The sequence below is a fragment of the Nymphalis io genome, chromosome 21 (genome assembly GCF_905147045.1).
Source record: "Nymphalis io chromosome 21, ilAglIoxx1.1, whole genome shotgun sequence".
Lineage (NCBI taxonomy): Eukaryota > Metazoa > Arthropoda > Insecta > Lepidoptera > Nymphalidae > Nymphalis > Nymphalis io.
In genome coordinates this window covers 3,306,011-3,325,921 of record NC_065908.1, presented here as the reverse complement: position 1 = coordinate 3,325,921, position 19,911 = coordinate 3,306,011, and the positions used below count along the sequence as shown (strand labels likewise).

General features: G+C 36.2%; 2 protein-coding genes across 5 annotated transcripts in view; one reads left to right on the top strand and one right to left on the bottom strand.

Moving 5' to 3' along the window:
- LOC126776835 (E3 ubiquitin-protein ligase goliath) overlaps nt 1–5,819 on the top strand; it is a 90,203-nt gene extending 84,384 nt beyond the window's left edge. For all 4 annotated transcript variants that reach the window (XM_050499672.1, XM_050499669.1, XM_050499671.1 and 1 more), the window contains 5 exons: nt 1,293–1,375; nt 2,759–2,855; nt 3,450–3,530; nt 4,010–4,104; nt 4,398–5,819. In XM_050499672.1, coding sequence (XP_050355629.1) covers nt 1,293–1,375; nt 2,759–2,855; nt 3,450–3,530; nt 4,010–4,104; nt 4,398–4,473 — 432 coding nt within the window. In that variant the 3' untranslated portion in view covers nt 4,474–5,819. The remainder of the gene's footprint in view (nt 1–1,292; nt 1,376–2,758; nt 2,856–3,449; nt 3,531–4,009; nt 4,105–4,397) is intronic.
- On the bottom strand, nt 5,813–19,632 carry LOC126776769 (histone acetyltransferase KAT2A). The gene is made up of 20 exons (XM_050499520.1): nt 19,417–19,632; nt 17,871–18,049; nt 16,479–16,608; nt 15,691–15,836; nt 15,067–15,291; nt 14,621–14,670; nt 14,212–14,377; nt 13,952–14,090; nt 13,761–13,844; nt 13,484–13,644; nt 12,685–12,817; nt 11,837–11,909; nt 11,620–11,695; nt 10,922–11,066; nt 10,151–10,311; nt 9,875–9,952; nt 8,948–9,073; nt 7,305–7,395; nt 6,743–6,869; nt 5,813–6,412 (listed from the first exon to the last, which is right to left on the bottom strand). The coding sequence occupies exons 1-20, from the start codon at nt 19,493–19,495 to the stop codon at nt 6,346–6,348; spliced, it is 2,436 nt and encodes an 811-aa protein (XP_050355477.1). The 5' UTR covers nt 19,496–19,632; the 3' UTR covers nt 5,813–6,345.
- Between the last annotated feature and the right edge of the window lie 279 nt (nt 19,633–19,911).

Here is a 19,911-nt window from a genome sequence, read left to right as displayed (position 1 = left end):
ATTTTATAACGAAATATTACGTTCATACAAAATTGCAGTTTAATTTTAAATAATTACTTAAATTTATTTATATCTATAAAAAGCATTTGAGTAAATTGTTGAGTTTTTCTTTACCATTTATTCGAATATGGTATCCGATTTGTATCTCTATCTCATAGGCTTAAGGTTTATTTTGGCGTCATGTTGTTTTATATATTGATTAGATAATGTTGTTTTGTCTAGACCGAATTCAAATCTCTAACGACATACAACAAAGACTTATGTCAATAAATGATAAAAATATTAGGTCAATTGTTAGTGTTAGACATTATTTTGAATTGTTATTATTGTTCTATAAATATATTTACATATTATAATTGATAAACTTATTTATGGTAGAGCTTTGTGCAAACTCGTCTGGGTAGGTACCACCCACTCATCAGATATTCTATCGCAAAACAGCAGTACTTGGTATTGTTGTGTTCCGGTTTGAAGGGTGAGTGAGCCAGTGTTATTACTGGCACGGGATGTTGGTGATGTAAGCGATGGTTAACATTTCTTACAATGCCAATGTCTATGAGCGTTGGTGGCCACTTACCATCAGGTGGCCCATATGCTAGTCCGCTTTCCTATTCTATAAAAAAAAAGTTTTACATAAACGTTATATGTTTTTACATAAAAGGCAATGTTCAGACTCACATGATATCAATGGACAGCTTAAATTAATACATAGAGACCCAGAGAAGACCTTCGTTTCTTAATGTACAGCCTTATAAAGGCATGCGAAATTTTGATCAAACTTCAACTTCAATCAACCTCTTCAAATTATTATTTTTAGCACACTAATATATATAATAATACATAATAATATCCTAGGACATTATTCACACACGGCCATCTGATCCCAAACTAAGCAGAGCTTGTACTATGGAATCTAGACATGTGATATACTACGTATACTACTTTTCTTTTGTAAATACATACTTATATAGATAATTACACCTAACCACGCCAACCGGCCCGTCAACATAAACATGGTTATATACGATTTTGGGATTAAACGTTCGTATCGGGATGAATATGTAAATATATAAAGGTTATTGAACCTTTTTATAGATACCTAGATACTATTTACTCATTTATTATTGGAATAATGCAATATTCTTCATACAATGCCAATAGCTATTTATTACCTTTTAGAATTAAACTATCCGTTCGAGCGTTGTGGTTGTGTAACAACATGCTGATTGCATTGCATTGCATTGCATTGCAAAACGTATTGTATATTAAATGTATGTATTTTGTTATTTCAGGAAGTGCAGGGCGATGGCGAGTGCTGCGCGATATGTATAGAGCCTTACAAGGTGTCTGAGACTCTCCGCTCCCTGCCTTGTCGGTGAGTATCATAATTCCAGTGAAATATATATTTATTGAGGCAAGCCATCCCTCCCTCTGGCACACCGCTGATGATACAAAGCAAAATCGCCATGCTGGAGATGGACGTTCGCTGCGACCTTAGTCCAAGGGATTACATCGAGGCTATTATAAAAACAGCTTCACGGAAACTCGGAGTTCTGAACAAGGTGCGGCGTTTTTTCACGCCACAACAACTGTGCCTGTTATACAAAACACAGGTACGGTCTTGCGTTGAATATTGCTCGCACCTTTGGGATGGCTCCGCTAAGTACCTACTAGAGGCCTTGGACCGGTTGCAGCGACGTGCCGTACGCATTATTGGAGACGTAAAGGTCACAAACACCCTTGAACCTTTACAATTGCGTCGCGAGATAGCAGCACTGAGCGCTTTCTGTCGACTGTATCACGGCGAGTGCTCTGAGGAATTGTTCTCTCTAATTCCTGCTTCCCCCTTCCTTCTTAAGTCCACGCGAGCTGGTTCTCGATGTCACCGCCTAACTGTGACATCAATTCCATCGCGCACAAAGAAATTTGGCAACTCCTTTTTTTGTCGCACTACCAAAAAATGGAATTCCTTACCAGCTCACGTTTTCCCCTCCTCTTACAACCCGGGTTCCTTCAAACGAGGCGTGAAGAGGCATCTTGCGGGCCGGCAAGGCGGTGACGGCTAGTACAGAACATTCTTCCCGACTGTACTGGCCGTCGTCGCGTTTGGACTCTACTACCACTTACCATCAGGTGGAGTAGTAGAGTCATTTGCTATCCCGGACATTTAAAAAAAAAATAATAATAAAAAAGGTACTTAATTAGTACGGTCAGTTAAAACATTTATATTTTCAAATTATGTTCAATTAATAAGTTTATACTTTATGCAATATGGTAAGTGGTCACTATCCCCCATAGACATCGTTGCTATAAGGTATATTAAGTATACTCTACATTACCAACGCTCCACCAACCTTGGGAACTAAGATTTTATGTCCCTTATGTCTGTGCTGTGGCTCACTCACTCTTCAAACGTGAACATGACAATACCTTATATATAATATATATGATAATAAATATTGCCATGGACGACAGAATATGTGATGAATAAGTGGTTCCTACCTAGACGGGTTTGCACAAAGCCCTACTACCAAGTATTAAATATTAATATAATATAAATTTGTAATAAGTATACAAATTCACACTAATGTTCGTGATCTTTTCTTTCTAACCGCAAAGAAAGCAAGAGCGATACGAATGGCGTGCGAGTGAGGCGGGACGATATTTAAAAATATTTTATTTATTGGCTTAAATTGATTAAAATGTATAAAATACAACAATACTATATATTAATAATTTATTTCTACTTTATTTCCAGGCACGATTTCCACAAGAACTGCATCGACCCGTGGCTGTTGGAACATCGGACGTGTCCCATGTGTAAGATGGATATACTGAAGTACTACGGCTTTGTGGTGAGTTAAATTTTATGAGTCGAGTTGGCATAGTGGTTAGAACGCGTGAATCTTAACCAGCACCACTGAATTTTCATGTGCTTAATTTGTGTTTATAACTCATCTCGAGCTTGACGGTGATGGAAAACATCGTGAGGAAACCTGCATGTGTCTGATTTTATTGAAATTCTGCCACATGTGCATTCTACCAATCCGCACTGGAGCAGCGTGGTGCAATGAGCTCCAAACCTTGTCCTCAAAATGGAGAGGAGACCTTAGCCCAGCAGTGGGACATTAACAGGCTGTTACTGTATATTTTATGCATTGTTTTTTAAATTACATTGAAAATTTAATATCCTATACGACTTGCGCGACATCTACAGCTTATTTCAAGGTCAAAATGAGTACAGATAAAAAACCTAACATTTACAAATTATATGTAATTTGATTATAACTTTACTTTATCAGACGTTACGGCCCCGTGTTCTTACAATTTCTTATACAATGTTAAAAACAGATCCGTTGAAGTGAAATTTTTAATTATCTTGATTGTATATCTTTTTATTCGATTCGTTTTGCTACTTACCTGTATATATGTACGTCTGCACACGTCAGTTCACGGGCAGCCAGGAGAGCATCCTGCAGCTCGAGGCGGACGACCCGCGCGCCTCGCTCGGCCGACAGCCGCTCACGCTGGTACGTCTCACTCGCTCACTCGTGTCGCGAGCTTCACTGATATAACATTCGCTTGCATCACTTTCATTCATTTGGAAAAGTTACTTGGTGGGGGGGCTTTGGGCAAGCCCGGCTGGGAAAGTACCTCACACTCGTTGAATACTCTACCGCCAAATAGCAATTCAGTATTGTTGTGTTCAGGTCGGAAGGGTAAATAAAACAGTGAAACTTCAGCCACAAGGGACATAAAATCTTAGTTGCAAAGACTGCTGGCGCATTGGCGGTGTAAGGATTAGTTAATAATTCTGACAATATCAATTTCTTTGGGTTGGTGACCAAATACCACCATACAAGTGAATTTGCTCGTCCGCCTGCCTTTTGTTTAAAAAAAAATATATCAGATGTTTCCAGCCGGCCACCTGCCTCACCCTGCTGCAATGCCTGGCATGCCCGGGTGAGGCGGGCGGGCTGGCTGTGTCTGACCGCGTGTGGTGTTGCAGCTGTCGAGCGAGGATTCGTACTCGGAGGCGGGCAGCGCACGCAGCTCGCGCTCGGCCTCGCCCGACCACCTCGTGGGCGCCGCCGACCGACAACGGTACCTCCTACTTATAGCTTTTATTATTTGTGTTGATAGTCGTTCGTCGACGATTAAATATGAGAAACAGTATTGTATTTAAAAAACCATCAAATATTGTACCTTAAAAAAAACTTATGGCTATTTAAGTGATACGTAGGTCAGTTTTGGAAAATAGCATCCATTAATTAGCTCACTTACCTCTAAGGAATTAGAATTTCGAAATAAATTATAAAATGTATTTGGCGCTACCGAAAGTCAATCGTAAGTAATGTTTTGCGTGTACATTAATTAATAAGCAGTGTTGCTCGCAGGTCCTGCGAAGGCTCGCCCGCACACAGCGAGCGGCAGGTCGTCGACCCCGCCGGCGCAGAGCCCGCGCGAGGCTGAGCCTCCCTCCCCCCTCCCCGCCCCCGAGCGAGTGACCCCGAAGTGATGTGTTCATTAAAGAAATCACCACTCAAATACTCAAAAAGTAAAAAAAAAATGACTTCCAGTGATAGTATCGGTGGATGACGAGTGATATTTTTTTTATTATAATGAACTATGTATTTAGTTGTATGATCTAGTTTAGATCTAGGAAACACCGCGACTCCGCCTAGTCAACTTGTGTCCTTCGTAACGGTTACGTTTGTGCGCTTCTACATCGAGAAACATCTTATGTTAATGTTGTTATTAACAAAAAAAATCCCTTTGAGTGTTGCTATAATTAAATTAGATTGCTGCTAGAAAACATATCGTACGTTCATTTTGTAATAAGATTACGTATTTGAAAATAAATATCGCTATTAAATCTTGAAATACATACGAGTATGTTAGTTAAAATTATTATACATTAGAAATAAATTGAACCTCGAAGCGTACGAACGTAACAAACTAGCTGTACTTAAAGAAGTGTAATTAAATATTTAAGCCAAAATAGTTATAAATTTAAGGAGACTTCTTTTAGTGCAGTTTATATATTTGTTGTGCAGTTGTAATACGCCATTCGTGGATAGACGAGCCCTCGAAATTGTACTTAAAATATTTGGATGATCTCATTATTGTATCCTTAATTTTGTTTTTCAAAAATCATTACCTAGAATGTTTGTAATGTCGGTTGTGGCCCTCTTCTACTGATTCATTACTGTTAATGTCCGTCCAAGTTTGTAATACACTTTCTGTAGAGGTCTTGAGCTCCCAAATGAACTTTGTTGTTTTTTCCCCTCTATGTGATAACTAAGGATTTGATAATCAATATTTTACGTCGCTAGACATATTGTGTTTTAATTTAGGGCTTTCTCAACCATTTAAGTTGCTAGGAACAGCGGTAGAACTGTACTTTTATAATAATTTCGTGGCTCTAAGAGGTAGTTTATTAAATCTAGTCTGAAATGAACTACGAATTATATCGCTTTTGAGAACTATGTACCTAAATGTGCCTAAATATTCGGTTCTATTTACAATTATTAACCAAAGTCACAACTAATATCTAAAGCGATGTATTTCGTTCGAACATTATATATATTTAAGTATAAGCTAAGTGAGCATTTAAGTTATGAATTACGATACCATTTAAGGTACTTATTATAATAAAATCCATTGGATTTAATATTAACAAGGAGACTGGTATGTACTTTATGTAACTACAGATATCGCGTAAAAAATATATTTACATTCCTTTCTTAAAATGTTCTTAAATCGTACTCCCGAGTGTGGACAACTTGTGTTGAAATAAAAACCAATACAGTATTGAATAATAGCGTTTTATTGTAAGATATATAACCGCTACAACACTACGAGGCGTTTATTATTGCCTACATATGTATTAATGAGTAAAATACATATTTTCATAAGATATTAAAAATAACGACTTGCTTCATACATAGCAAGGGTGTAATCAATTAGCCTAAATTAACAATTTAATTCGTTTAAAACATTAATCTAAGGATTTTCTATTAACTTTTAACATTATTATTATTATAAGAAGCTTACTATTATCACAATTAATGGACTACATTCAATATTACAAGTGCAAAGATTTACATTTCAATGTATTACCTCGACCTCGAACAACATTCATAATTCAAAAACTATTTCAATATGACTTACGTCTAAACTCCTATCATTAAGATAAATTAGAGTGTACGATACCGTAATATATTTACAACGATTTAATATTTTCAACGTATTTGTCATTTATTTTATCGTTCAGACGATTTCCTTGATCCCCTGAGCGGCGCAGAGCTCCTTGAAGAAGAAATCGTCGAAGTTAAACTCCGATCATTTCTCCCAGAGGCCGCCTTCCTTCATCTTCGCTTGGAAGTATTTCTCTAAGGTGTTGGCGCATCTGTAAAGAGCATCTTAAGTTTTAGTATATCCAGTAACAATTCAATGTGATACATAATAGAGACACGATTAATTGCGATGGAGATAGCAGTCATTGCTGGTACTTTAATATGATTGCTGACTAAATCAACTCAAAACCACAAACAGCTTTTGTGGTTTAAATTGATTTGAGTTACCAATTATGTGTAAAAAAAAAACCAAGATAATTTTAAATAAAATAAAATTTTTGAATACATACATTTATACATTAAAGTCATTTTTACAACGATAATTTTTTTTTAATTTATATTCTGTTAAAATGTAATGCGAGTTCGTGCGCGGTGTCGCGTACCTGTAGTAGTCCGTGTCGGGCGAGTTGTAGAGGCGGCAGTTGGAGAAGATGCGCGCCATGTCCGCCGCGAACAGTCGCCGCGACGAGTAGTAGCGCGCCTTCAGCCGCTCGCCCACCGTGCGCAGGTCTGCACAGAGGTACACTAACAGTTGCTGGCCTCCTGGCCCGCTCATGAGTTTAAAAGCCAGACCGGACTAGTTATAGTCAATCGATCCGATCTATTCGGCCACAGCCGAGCCGGAATTGCGAACACACTCTATTGCTAACATCCTCGCTCAGGAGTTTAGAAGCCAGACCAGACTAGTAAAAGTAAAAGTGAATCGATCCGATCGGACAATGAGCCGGCTGTGGCCGAATTGCGAACAGAGATACAATACTGCCTACAAAAGTTTGTTTAATTTATAATAAAGGAGAACAACAGCACTTTTTATAATAAACATATATAAAATAAACATATATAAATATAAGCTATTTCTTTTAACGGTTATACTCCGAAAACGTGTATATATTTGTATGACTACAATATTAATATTTAGTAAGTATTAATTGACAAATTACTTACCCATTGGATATTTGATGTGATCATAGTAGTCAGGTACTTCAGTTTTATCGACAGGTTTTAAAAAGGGCCAAGCCGCGGCGTGGTTCTTAACCTGAAAAATTTATAAAAATTTAAAACATAAATCGGTAGTTTGAATTTATATAGTATATTTATACTTTCTTTTTTTTGTGTTATAAATCATTGTGTGTGAGTGCGTGTGTTTGTGTGTGTGCATGTGTGTTTGTGTGTGTACGAGTGTTACCGCGTGCAGCATGGCTCGCAGGGCGGCGGGGTCGGCGTAGTGTGTGTGTGTGTCTGTGTGGGTACGAGAGTGTTACCGCGTGCAGTACGGCTCGCAGGGCGGCGGGGTCGGCGTGGTGTGTGTGTGTGTGTGTGTGTGTGTGTGTGTGTGCGAGAGTGTTACCGCGTGCAGTACGGCTCGCAGGGCGGCGGGGTCGGCGTAGTGTGTGTGTGTGTGTGTGTGTGTGTGTGTGTGTGTGTGTGTGTATGTGTGTGTGTACGAGAGTGTTACCGCGTGCAGTACGGCTCGCAGGGCGGCGGGGTCGGCGTAGTGTGTGTGTGTGTGTGTGTGTGTGTATGTGTGTGTGTACGAGAGTGTTACCGCGTGCAGTACGGCTCGCAGGGCGGCGGGGTCGGCGTAGTGTGTGTGTGTGTGTGTGTGTGTGTGTGTGTGTGTGTGTGTACGAGAGTGTTACCGCGTGCAGTACGGCTCGCAGGGCGGCGGGGTCGGCGTAGTGTGTGTGTGTGTGTGTGTGTGTGTGTGTGTGTGTGTGTGTATGTGTGTGTGTATGTGTGTGTGTATGTGTGTGTGTACGAGAGTGTTACCGCGTGCAGTACGGCTCGCAGGGCGGCGGGGTCGGCGTAGTGTGTGTGTGTGTGTGTGTGTGTGTGTGTGTGTGTATGTGTGTGTGTACGAGAGTGTTACCGCGTGCAGTACGGCTCGCAGGGCGGCGGGGTCGGCGTAGTGTGTGTGTGTGTGTGTGTGTGTGTGTGTGTGTGTGTGTGTGTGTGTGTGTGTGTGTACGAGAGTGTTACCGCGTGCAGTACGGCTCGCAGGGCGGCGGGGTCGGCGTAGTGTGTGTGTGTGTGTGTGTGTGTGTGTGTGTGTGTGTATGTGTGTGTGTACGAGAGTGTTACCGCGTGCAGTACGGCTCGCAGGGCGGCGGGGTCGGCGTAGTGTGTGTGTGTGTGTGTATGTGTGTGTGTACGAGAGTGTTACCGCGTGCAGTACGGCTCGCAGGGCGGCGGGGTCGGCGTAGTGTGTGTGTGTGTGTGTGTGTGTGTGTGTGTGTGTGTATGTGTGTGTGTACGAGAGTGTTACCGCGTGCAGTACGGCTCGCAGGGCGGCGGGTTCGGCGTAGTGTGTGTGTGTGTGTGTGTGTGTGTGTGTGTGTGTGTGTGTGTGTGTGTGTATGTGTGTGTGTACGAGAGTGTTACCGCGTGCAGTACGGCTCGCAGGGCGGCGGGGTCGGCGTAGTGTGTGTGTGTGTGTGTGTGTGTGTGTGTGTGTGTGTGTATGTGTGTGTGTACGAGAGTGTTACCGCGTGCAGTACGGCTCGCAGGGCGGCGGGGTCGGCGTAGTGTGTGTGTGTGTGTGTGTGTGTGTGTGTGTGTGTGTATGTGTGTGTGTACGAGAGTGTTACCGCGTGCAGTACGGCTCGCAGGGCGGCGGGGTCGGCGTCGGTGTCGGCGGGTGTCCGCGTCGCGCGCACGTCACGCCACCCCGCCTCACGCACGCCAGGGATGCACTCCACTGGGATACTGCGCACCTGAAAATTGATAAGATAAAGATGGTTTGTTATTTCAACCAAGTGGTATAAATACTAGAGGGTAGCTTGAACATAATGTTTTTTGAGAGCCATTTCCAGCGTCACTTAAAAATCTCTGTTTGAACATATTTAGGAAGTCGATTTGAGCCATATACATCTAATTGTAACAACTTAAAAGTTTGTATAATTTTAAAGACAATACAACAATTTGGTACGATGTACCCGCTTTGATAAAGGAGATAGGATGCTAAAAGTAGCGAGTACAATTAATAACATTTGAGATGAATGGGTGGAGTTATAAGTTGGATATCTTCTAACATGTCGCTCGAATTCTGAATATTTTGATCTTTAAGCGGTCCTTAAACTATAGACCGTGAGATATCCCACGCCAAAAAGTTACATTAATTATATAAGTAATATTGTAACTACCTCGTTGGTCTAGTGGCTTGATGTAAGGCCGCAGACCTGGTTCAATTCCCAGGTCGGGCCAATAGTTATTTTTAAGTTGGAAGTGTGTACACTCTCGTGCATCGGAAAGCACGTAAAACCGTTGGTCCTGCGTCTGAACTCTTTCCGGTCGTGTCGGATTGCCGTCCCATCGGAATATGAGAGTTAGGGAATAGAGAGTGCACATGTGTTTGCGCACACACTTGTGCACTATAATATCTCCGGCGTAGTTGGCTAATCTCTCTTGAGATTGCCCGCCGTGGCCGAAATCGGTCTGGAGGACATTATTATTAATATTGTTGGTAATATTACAAATGTTAAGATTAAATGTTACAAAAAATATAGTTCAATTACCCCTTCTTTAAAACAACTTAATCCAGGGTGTATTTTTCGAACTTCTTTTTGCCGCATATCGATCAATTTCTTCACTATCTGAAAGAGGAGAGACAAAAGTATATTATATAATTTTTTACTTTATTTTAGGAGAGCAGACTAGCTGAATGTTTGACCGTAGATTAGCGGTTGGGGAGGGGGGGGGGTGATTGTTGCCCACTCAGATGACCATACAAAACCCCACAACCGGTACTATATATATATTATCATATAGGTAACAAGTCATATTTCCCATACCTCTTTCTGTCGTCGGATGACGGCTGTGAAATGTGTATAGACGATGCGCGGATTGAGCTCGCAGTGCATGAGAGTAGCGCCCTCGTAGTCCTTGATGTACCCGGAGAACATGGCACGGGGCAACTTAATGTCTTTGCTGAAGCCCTGCTTCTTGAAATAACCTAAATGAACAAAAACGATATCGTAAACCTTTTATACCGTCAAAATATCTACCTGTTTGACGTTATTCTATTAAGTGGGGGTAGCTCGGTGTTGTTATATAACAAAAAGCTTCTGTCGAATCTACTGCTCTATTAAAATCTAAATAAAAACATTCTACAGTAATACTCCCTAGAAATAATAATACAAAAATATTGTAAATATTTTTGCACATACATACATAGCTTAGTCAATGTACATAAATTCAAAGTCTTTCTTCAACAACACTTTTTAATGATTCCCAAAAATCTACAAAAATCTTTTTTTTTATAGCATATGGACCATCTGATGGTAAGTGGTCACCAACGCCCATAGACATTGGTACTGTAAGAAATATTGACCATCGCTTACATCGCCAATGCGCCACCAACCTTGGGAACTAAGATGTTATGTGCCTTGTTATTACACTACAACACCAAATACTGCTGTTTTGTGGTAGAAAATCTGATGAGTGGGTGGTACCTACCCAGACGAGCTTGCACGAAGCCCTATCACCAGTACTGTTATAATCAGAATAATTCTTAAGCATTTGAATGAATAAATATGAATGAAGGGATGTATAATAAAACTTACCTATAGCAAATTCATCAGCAAACGTAAGAAAATGCAGAATATTATTCCGGATGTGATAATCCTTCAGGTGGTTCATTAGATGTGTTCCGTATCCCTTCACTTGCTCGTTCGAGGTTACAGCACAGAATACTATTTCACTGAAACCCTAGAAATATAAACAAATATTTAACACTTTAAAATATAAAAACATATTTTCATAACAATTCAAGTCAAAATACTATATAAAAACAAATATACGTTTTGTTTATTTGTAATAATAGAAATGTCTAATTGATGTTACAAATTTTTTATTGAAACACTTTTTTGTCATGTTCATACTAATGTATGAACATGATATCAACTATTCGGTATTGATAATAGCAAGTAGCAAGCTAATGCTTCTCAACTACACTTCGAAGACAATCTTCTATATTAATAAATGAGGAGACAATATTTTGTAATGCTTAACTGAAAGAACTCCTAAACCAACGACGTAAAAAGAATCGTTTATTGAATATAGTAAGCTTTATAGGGCGATTTTTTTTAATTAGACATCATTTACAATAAAATATATTCATAACTTTTTCTTTCAATTATTTCAATCGCTCATCTCGAAAATGATAACAAGTAAGAAGCGTTTCAAGTTATTTATAATAGTGCAAATAATTAATTGTAAATGCATAAATATTTAAATTATTTTCAGTCAAAAATAAACTCACCTGTGAATGGAACGTTCGAAAACAAATGCCACCGATTGGTCTTCCTTCTTTGATCAGAGCCAGAGTTTTGTGTTTTCTGAAAAATTAAATAAATAATTATTCCAAGGTTATATTAAAATTAAAGTTAATTTTGTATAATCATGTTTAAAGATAACAAATATTTTACATTTATAATAAAAAAAATACATTTATTTATTTATGTTAATTAAGTACTTACGGATCAAATACTAATTGTGATATGTATTCCTTAGTCATTTCAGGTAATTGGTGAGAGAAAACATTATGAAGACCTGCGAATGAAAATAAGTACTCGTTTAGTAAGCCATTAAAAATTTGTTCAAAATTTATTCCAGTTCTTAGATTTTTTTCAATAGCAACCCTAAGTTTAAAAAGTTGGTCGTTTTACACTCTCGTTTCTCGGAAAGCATGTCGAGATTTTGATTCTGGTCTTTATCTCTTTCTCTGCTCGTGTCGAGGTCAGAAGAATGGAATGACTAGCGAACAGCGTGTTTGTCACATGCTAGTGGGCTCACAATGTCTTCCGTTATCGTCGAGCACGAGATAATTTCAGAGTACAGATTTAAAACACGAACTGATTTCGGGATTTCCACCCAGTTATATAGATCCATGTGTTCTATCCACTACATACTAATATGATTGTATGATACAAACACATACATTTAAAATTATTCGACCCAAATTAATTATAATCCAGGTTTCACACCGTGAGAAAATATCCATGGATTCCTAGCTCTATGTCAATTCCAATCTCTTAAATATTAAGGAGATAGAAGGAAACAACGTTGGAATTGTTAGTTTCACTCGCTTACCCTGATCTCATTTATTTAGCTCTCATGTGGCTTTGATATTATGACAAAAGTTTTTAATGGTATTGATGGATGCGTATTGATTTTATTTATTCATACTTTTGTGTAATAGCTGTTCTGGCTCTTCTACACTTATGCGTTAACATGGCTTGTGTCTATTCTTATAGGAAACATTATGTACTTGATCGTATATTATTGTCATTAATAAAAAATATATATTAATAAGTATTATACGCACCAATGAGCCACAGCATGGTCTGTTTATTGACCGGCCCAGTCAACGAGTTGCCGATGACGTGAAACTCAATGAGCTTTCGCTGTTCTTCCAACTTGGCCGCTTCATCTCTTGGCGCCTGCATTTGGAATAAGGCCTGTAAAATTATTACGAGTACATGAATAACAACAGCACATTCTGTTTTAAAAGAAATTTATATTTATTTTAACAAATAATAAGACAATAAACCATATCGTGGTGTTTACAAAAAACGAAAATATTTCGAAAAACAAAAAAAAACATACGAATTAACAAAACTATACTCCTGAATCAATATATTTAATTTTAAAGAAATTGTAAACTGCAATGGTTAAAATGTTTCTCTTCCTTACCTAATATTAACTTGCTATATTTTGTGTTGTATTAGGCAATCTCTGTAGAGATTATTGCGGAGATAAAAATTGACCAACATCGATAAGATAACCTTAGATAAAATAATTGAAAAATATTACGGAACAAATGTTTAGATGAATGATAGTATTTCGATAGAGATCGTAATGAGCCACTGTATATTTACGTATACATTCACGTTCTAATTATTTTAACTATAAAAAAAAATGTTTTTCATCATTCATAGCAAAGACATATAACTTCACTAGACGAACCTCATTGTATTTTAATATTTAGAAATTATCAACATAATTGTCCGACTTTTTGGTCGAATATATTGTAAGTCAATACAATACTTTACAATACTCATGTCGAGTCCGCACTTGTAGTGCGCGGCCTAGGCTGTACGTCAGTGCGTGTCTGCAGTACTCACGTCAGGTCCGCACATATAGTTGGGGTCGGAGATGGTGGCGACGATGTCGGCGACGGTTCGTTCGCTGACGTCTTCGGCTCCGTCGTCGAGCCTCCTCCGCTTGCCGCCCTGGTCACCACTTCGCTCGTTCGATCGTTTCAGACCTTCCTGTTTAATCGACCCTGAGGATGAAGAAATTGACTATATATATATATATATATATTTTTACTTTTAAGTCACACGTGATTTTTTATTCTGTACAATATATTAAATACGAAACAGTTTATGTGAAACGTACCCGATGAAAGCGAGACAGTAGTGAAACCATCCTTACTATCCCCGGACGCCGTGACTCGCTCGAATTCACCGGTGCGTCTTCCAGCTGGAGGAGAACATAAATACCAACATTTAAATCATGAACATGTTTACCGTTTTGTTAGCGATTTTAATACGTTTTGTAATTTTTTAGTAATTTTGTAATTTACTTACTGGTTTTATTATCTATGATAGCTTGTAAATGCACAGGTGGCATTTGCTTGAAGTCGGGATCCCAAATTGGCGAGTTAGCGCTGAATATTTCCTCCTCCAAAAGACCCAGGAAACGCGGGAAGTGGTTTAAAACTAGTACCTAAAAATTATTTAAATGATTAATTCCTAGAGTAATTGTTTGAATTTTACATGGTCCTTCGAGCCAGAATCAAATGATACAGATAGTCGGATGATGTAATAAATCTACACATTATACTCACTCTCTTCTCCGGTGGCATCCTATCTCTTTCGGAATGACATTTATCCATTAACTGTCGACAGACCGACTTGAAAACGGCTCTTAGTAAAGTCCGTCCGAATACTATCGATGTTTCATAATGCGGAAGAGAGTCGCAGAACGCTGGCACGTGGCAGAAAACTAACCATCTGATAATGACAAACATTTAATACATATAAGCATTCTTATTTTCATATTAATGTGTATGTATTTGTAATTAATTATTTTTTTTAACTTGTCAAGCAAATAAATATTAGAATTAAAATTTTTTATCTATGGGATTTAAATAAAATAAAAAATAATGGCTTTTAATTTCTTTTATACAAACAAGCAAATTATTTAATAAATAACAAAACAATATAAAAGTTTATTGTAAAGTATATTTAAATTACCTTGTATAATTAATTTGGTAAGCTGATATGTCTTCCGGGTTAGAAACTTGCTGTAGAAAAAATAATTGTTATATATTGTTAATTAAATAAAATAATTGTTATATATCTACTGATATTTACTATTTACATATTTGAATGGCAATATAAATTTACAACTAAGCCATTTTTAGTTTTTATTATTACAATACATCAATCCTACTTGAAATTTATTTCTTTATTATTATATAATGTATTGTTAATTAATATCCCAATATTGGGCAAAAGGCCTTGTTGGGCCATCAGGAGATACACTTGGGGCAGTATTTTGCCCAACACATATAAGAACACATTGTATGTCACACCGAGTCATATAGATTATTAACACAATTTGAAGCACATGAAAACTCTTTAGTTTTCTATGTTCTGGGTTATCTAGGTCTACATAATTAAAAATATATGAATCTTACCAGTTTTCTAACACTAGGCGTTTCAAAATTCCAATGATTGAAACAATGCAGAAACATCTTGGCTAGGTCGTACATGGTCTGCCACTCCCTCTGAGGTAGAGAGTTAAACTTGTATAGGACAAAGTTTGTGATCGCCTTTGCTATAGAGGGTCGCTCGAAGGGAGGCTGTCCTAGTGGTCCTTCGATGCGAGGCTGGCTTCGAGAGAGGATACATTTGCGTAGGAGCTGTAAAATATTATATGAATGATAAAACGCATACACACTGCCTATATCGTGTCCATATATGTATATAGTAAATTTAACGGTCTTTACTTATAAAAATTGCTTAGAAGGTGATTTTAAACAATTATTTATGTCTTCTTTCGAATGTCAAATCAATGATGACAAATAAAGATAAATCAGTGTTTAACTAAACTTCCACTATGAAAAGCCAAACATGTTGTAGTTTTTAAATATCATATAAATAGGTATGGGGGGGGGGCATTATCTTTTGCAGATACTATATATGTCCTTACTGATACCCTTTGTCTTTTATTTCTGTATTTCTGACTAAGTAAAGCGTAACAAACTAACTCGCTTTTGATTTTATAATATTAGTTAGGTTATAAACATTTGTTCACTCACCTTAAAGAGATAATAGTAAACCCGTTTTGTATCATGGTCATCTTCTCTGTGCATGGACATGAAAATATTTTCCACATCGACCACCGCCCCAAGAAGCCGATTCACCTCCGCGGCAGAGAGTGCTTCTAACTGAGTTACATGTTTTTCTGCAACATATGCCACATATTTGTTAAAAAAAAAAATTATCATCATATGCGTAGACTTTTACAAGCAGTTTTGAATTGTCATTTTTCAAGAATAATAATAAATTACCAGCTCGCATAGCTTTGAAATTATTTTTTTTTTTTTAGATAAAATAATCTGCATAAACTCGGTAGTCGTTTTCATATATTATAATGAATAATTAATGGTATATTGTTTAGATGTTGTATATCCTACATGAAAATCATAGAATACTAATTCGACAGCTGTTTTTTTTCCTTTATATAATTTAGTAAAAGTTACTGGTCATTTCTTTTTTTGTTCTTTATTTATATTTATATAAAGTACAAAAAAAAACAACTTAATAAATAAAAATTGGATAAAGATTAGAATTGTGATTTTGTAATACTTAATGTAAACATAACAATATCAAATGCAAGTCAATCAAAAGATCAATAGCTCAATTATTTTTGCACAAGGTTTGCAATTGCAAGGTTTGTATAGGATCTGTATGAAGGAAGCTTTATATTTAGTTGTCAACAAATAGGCTTCCTTGCATATTTTTTGCTTATTTATATATTTTGGTAATAGACTAATCATCCAAATATCTAAATCATTGAACTTATTAGTGTACTAGTATTACTCACCTAGAATATGGTTGCAGTTTCGACAAAGATCAGTGAAACTTGCTATCGGTTGATTGTCTGTGCGATTATTTGTTTTATTAGTTTGCTGTGGTAGCGGTGTTTTCCAACCAGTACAATTACAATCTGGTGTCTGAAATAAAAACAAATGCATATAATACAATGACAATATGATATGATACTTTAATTAATTTTTTTTTACTAGCTTATAGATTTTTCTTAAGCTCTCTTGGTGTAGTTTAGTAATTGTTTCGAAGAAAACAAAACGACCAGTGATATTGGTACAAATTCGATACTAAAATGAATAACTGAAATTTGTGTTAATTTTATTAATAATAAACATCTTTATCTTGTAGTATGTGATATAAGAACTAGTAACATCATATTCTCAAAGCAAAGGTTGATTCCCACAGGTATGATTCAGACATAGTTTACATTGGTTTATAGAACAGCCTATATTGCACTTATACTTCTAGTAAGGCTTCGCTTGTTAAATTAGGTTTTAAAACCCAAGTAAATAATAGTAATAGTAAATAATTGCAAGTAGATAATTGTTAAACTTTTTAGCATTTTATTCATAATATAATTATAATAAAAGATTACATTTTTAATGGCATATCACTGATTACTGTGATAGCATTTGTAATGCACTAGAAACATCTTTAAAGCAATTTAACGGGAACTGAAGGACCACTGTTAAGCGGTTTTAGTAATTTTTACAATATTGCAGCACTTCTCAAGGATTATCATCAACAACATAATCCTTTTAAATATTAATTTCTATTTCTATACTATTCATACAGAATACATTCTATGCTGCATATATTCTATGCACATTTAATTTTTTTAATACAGGACTACTGCCTCGTTGGTCTGGTGGCTTGATGTAAGGCCGCAGACTCGGAGGTCCTGGTTTCGATTCACAGGTCGGGCCATTAAAAAGTTATTGGGTTTTTCTGTCAGAAAATTCTCAGTAGCAGCCCGGAGGCTGGAAGTTGGAAGTGTGTTCACTCCCGTGCCTCGGAAAGCACGTAAAGCCGTTGGTCTTTCGCCTAAACTCTTTCCGGTCGTGTCGGATTGCCGTCCCATCGGATTATGAGAGTTAGGGAATACAGAGTGCACCTGTGTTTGCGCACATACTTGTGCACTATAATACCTCCTGCGTAGTTGGCTAATCTTTCTTAAGTTTAGCCACGGTGGCCGAAATCGCTCTGGAAGACATTATTATTACAAGAATACTATTCAATATATTCATACAAACATTTATGAATATCATCAGATCTGTGGTGAGTGTTCTAAATGTAAATCTTTAATCAAAATATAGTTCATTCATCAAATTATTTAATTATATATAAACATTGGTTTATAATAATAAAAAAACATGAATATACTCACTTGACAAGATGAGTAAATAGCTAGTTTAAGCAGTTTCTTTGCATGTGGCCAGTTATAGACTTGCTGTTTTCTCTGTTGGATACGTTGTAGGTTAGACTGCCTGGATGCTTGTCCTTCACTACTCGCTGGAGTTGCTGCATTGCTTGATGATGCATCATCGGCATTTGCACTAGAGGAGGCTAAAATTAAATATATACATTTAATGGAGTTTATTAGAGGTTGTTTATTGTTACCAGTATGGTAAATAGGCAAAGCTGATTGGTTTTTTATAGTTCTATCTATTTCAGAAGGAAAAAGAGTAATAATTATACATTTGGTTTTTAGCTTTGTAGTTTAAATTAGAATATGCAATTCTACTACAATAACTAACTCATAGGTGCAATTTCATTATAAAGGGTCTAAAAAAATCAAGTTTATTTGAAAAATAAACAGCGAAACAAACTTACATACTTATTTAAATAATATATTAGTAAGATACAGATGATACTATATTGACATAGAATGTCTTTAGCCAATTTAATCATTTTATTCATAATTTATAACGATATATTTGTTCCATACAATAATACTGGCTCCAGAGTGCAGAATGAGTGAAAACTTCAATTTCACAGTATTTTTTTAGAGTATTTGAATGTATGTACTTATATTATAAGTAAAAATATTTGTGTTTATTTAATGATTATCAATGAAATAAGTATCTTATTGATATAAAGAGTTGTGGCTATTTTTCACCCTTGTTGTTGGACAAACAAGGACATAACTATAAAAATCATATTAGATTGAGCGAGACAAAATATGATAAACAACAAAATTGATTGATTGGTTTTGTTTTAGTACCAGTTTTCTGCAACATCATCATTTTAGTTAAATCAAGTACCTGATTACCAAGACAGCTAAAGTTTATGGTTGATCCTTTATAAAGCTATTTAGAGTTATATGCACAAGGAATAACAGTATAATTTTCTTTCATGATACGCTGTCTAAAAATCTATGCATAAATAACATACAAATTTAATAATTCAAGATATATTTGTAGCAAATAAGATGTTAATTCAATATCTGATAAATATAATATGATCATATAAACTACATTTTTAAAGCATATGGAAATAATAGAAAGACAAATTTATTTAATGTAAAATAAATCACATGTTCACATTGTTAGTTGTATTATTTTTTGTCATTTTGTCATTTGACATCTAAAATTGTTTTGAGTTGCTTTTAGTTTTTAGCAGATGCTACTCTAAATCTAAGGCATATTCATTAGTTTAATATAAGTTTGTGTATTGAAGAATGCCATTTGTTATATATACAATTTTGAAACAAAACTAATAAATATTTACAATGATGACCGTGTGTAGGCATAGTAAACTTAATAGACTAAAGGTACACCTGTTTAGGACTTTATTACAAGTTTATCTTACTTAATTTGAAAAAGAAGCGAAAGAAGTATCATTCTATATTCAAAACATTCATGGATTAGATTTTAATATATGGTATTACCAATTAGATAAACATACTGTTTTAATTAAGTATGTTTATTTACCTTCGTGTGTTTGAGACGAATCAGCGTCGGTTCGTGTCATGGCTATGTCAGCAATATCTTCTCCAAGTTGAGAAGACATAATACTAATATAATTAACTATTTAAATACTTTCATCTAAGTACTAAATCAAAATATTCTTCCGATACAGACCATTATAAAATATTATATTTATTTTACACGAAAAATTGCTTAAAATGCATCCAGCTAATATAGACGCTAGTTTGGCAGTTTGTGACATATGACATTTACAAATGCCAATTGCCAAATAATACGTCAAACTTAATCATCAAGTACAGATGTAACAAATATAAGCAAATTACGAGCATGAACGAAATTAGTTCATAATAATAAATAAATAGTATCTATTATTTGGAAGAGAATAAAATGTTTAAAGTAAATATGAAGGATTGTTTTTAGTGGAGTATTTTATCTATTATGTTAAAAATATAATTTTGTCCCACACAAAATTAGAATAAAATTTCGTGAGTATTTTTG

Coding starts and splice junctions, on each gene's coding strand:
- LOC126776769 (XM_050499520.1), bottom strand. CDS start 19,495: ATGTCTTCTCAACTTGGAGAAGATATTGCTGACATAGCCATGACACGA. Junction 15,837..16,478: donor AAACTGCAACCATATTCTAG/GTGAGTAATACT, acceptor CATATGTTGCAG/AAAAACATGTAACTCAGTTA. Junction 15,292..15,690: donor TTTACTATTATCTCTTTAAG/GTGAGTGAACAA, acceptor AATATTTTACAG/CTCCTACGCAAATGTATCCT.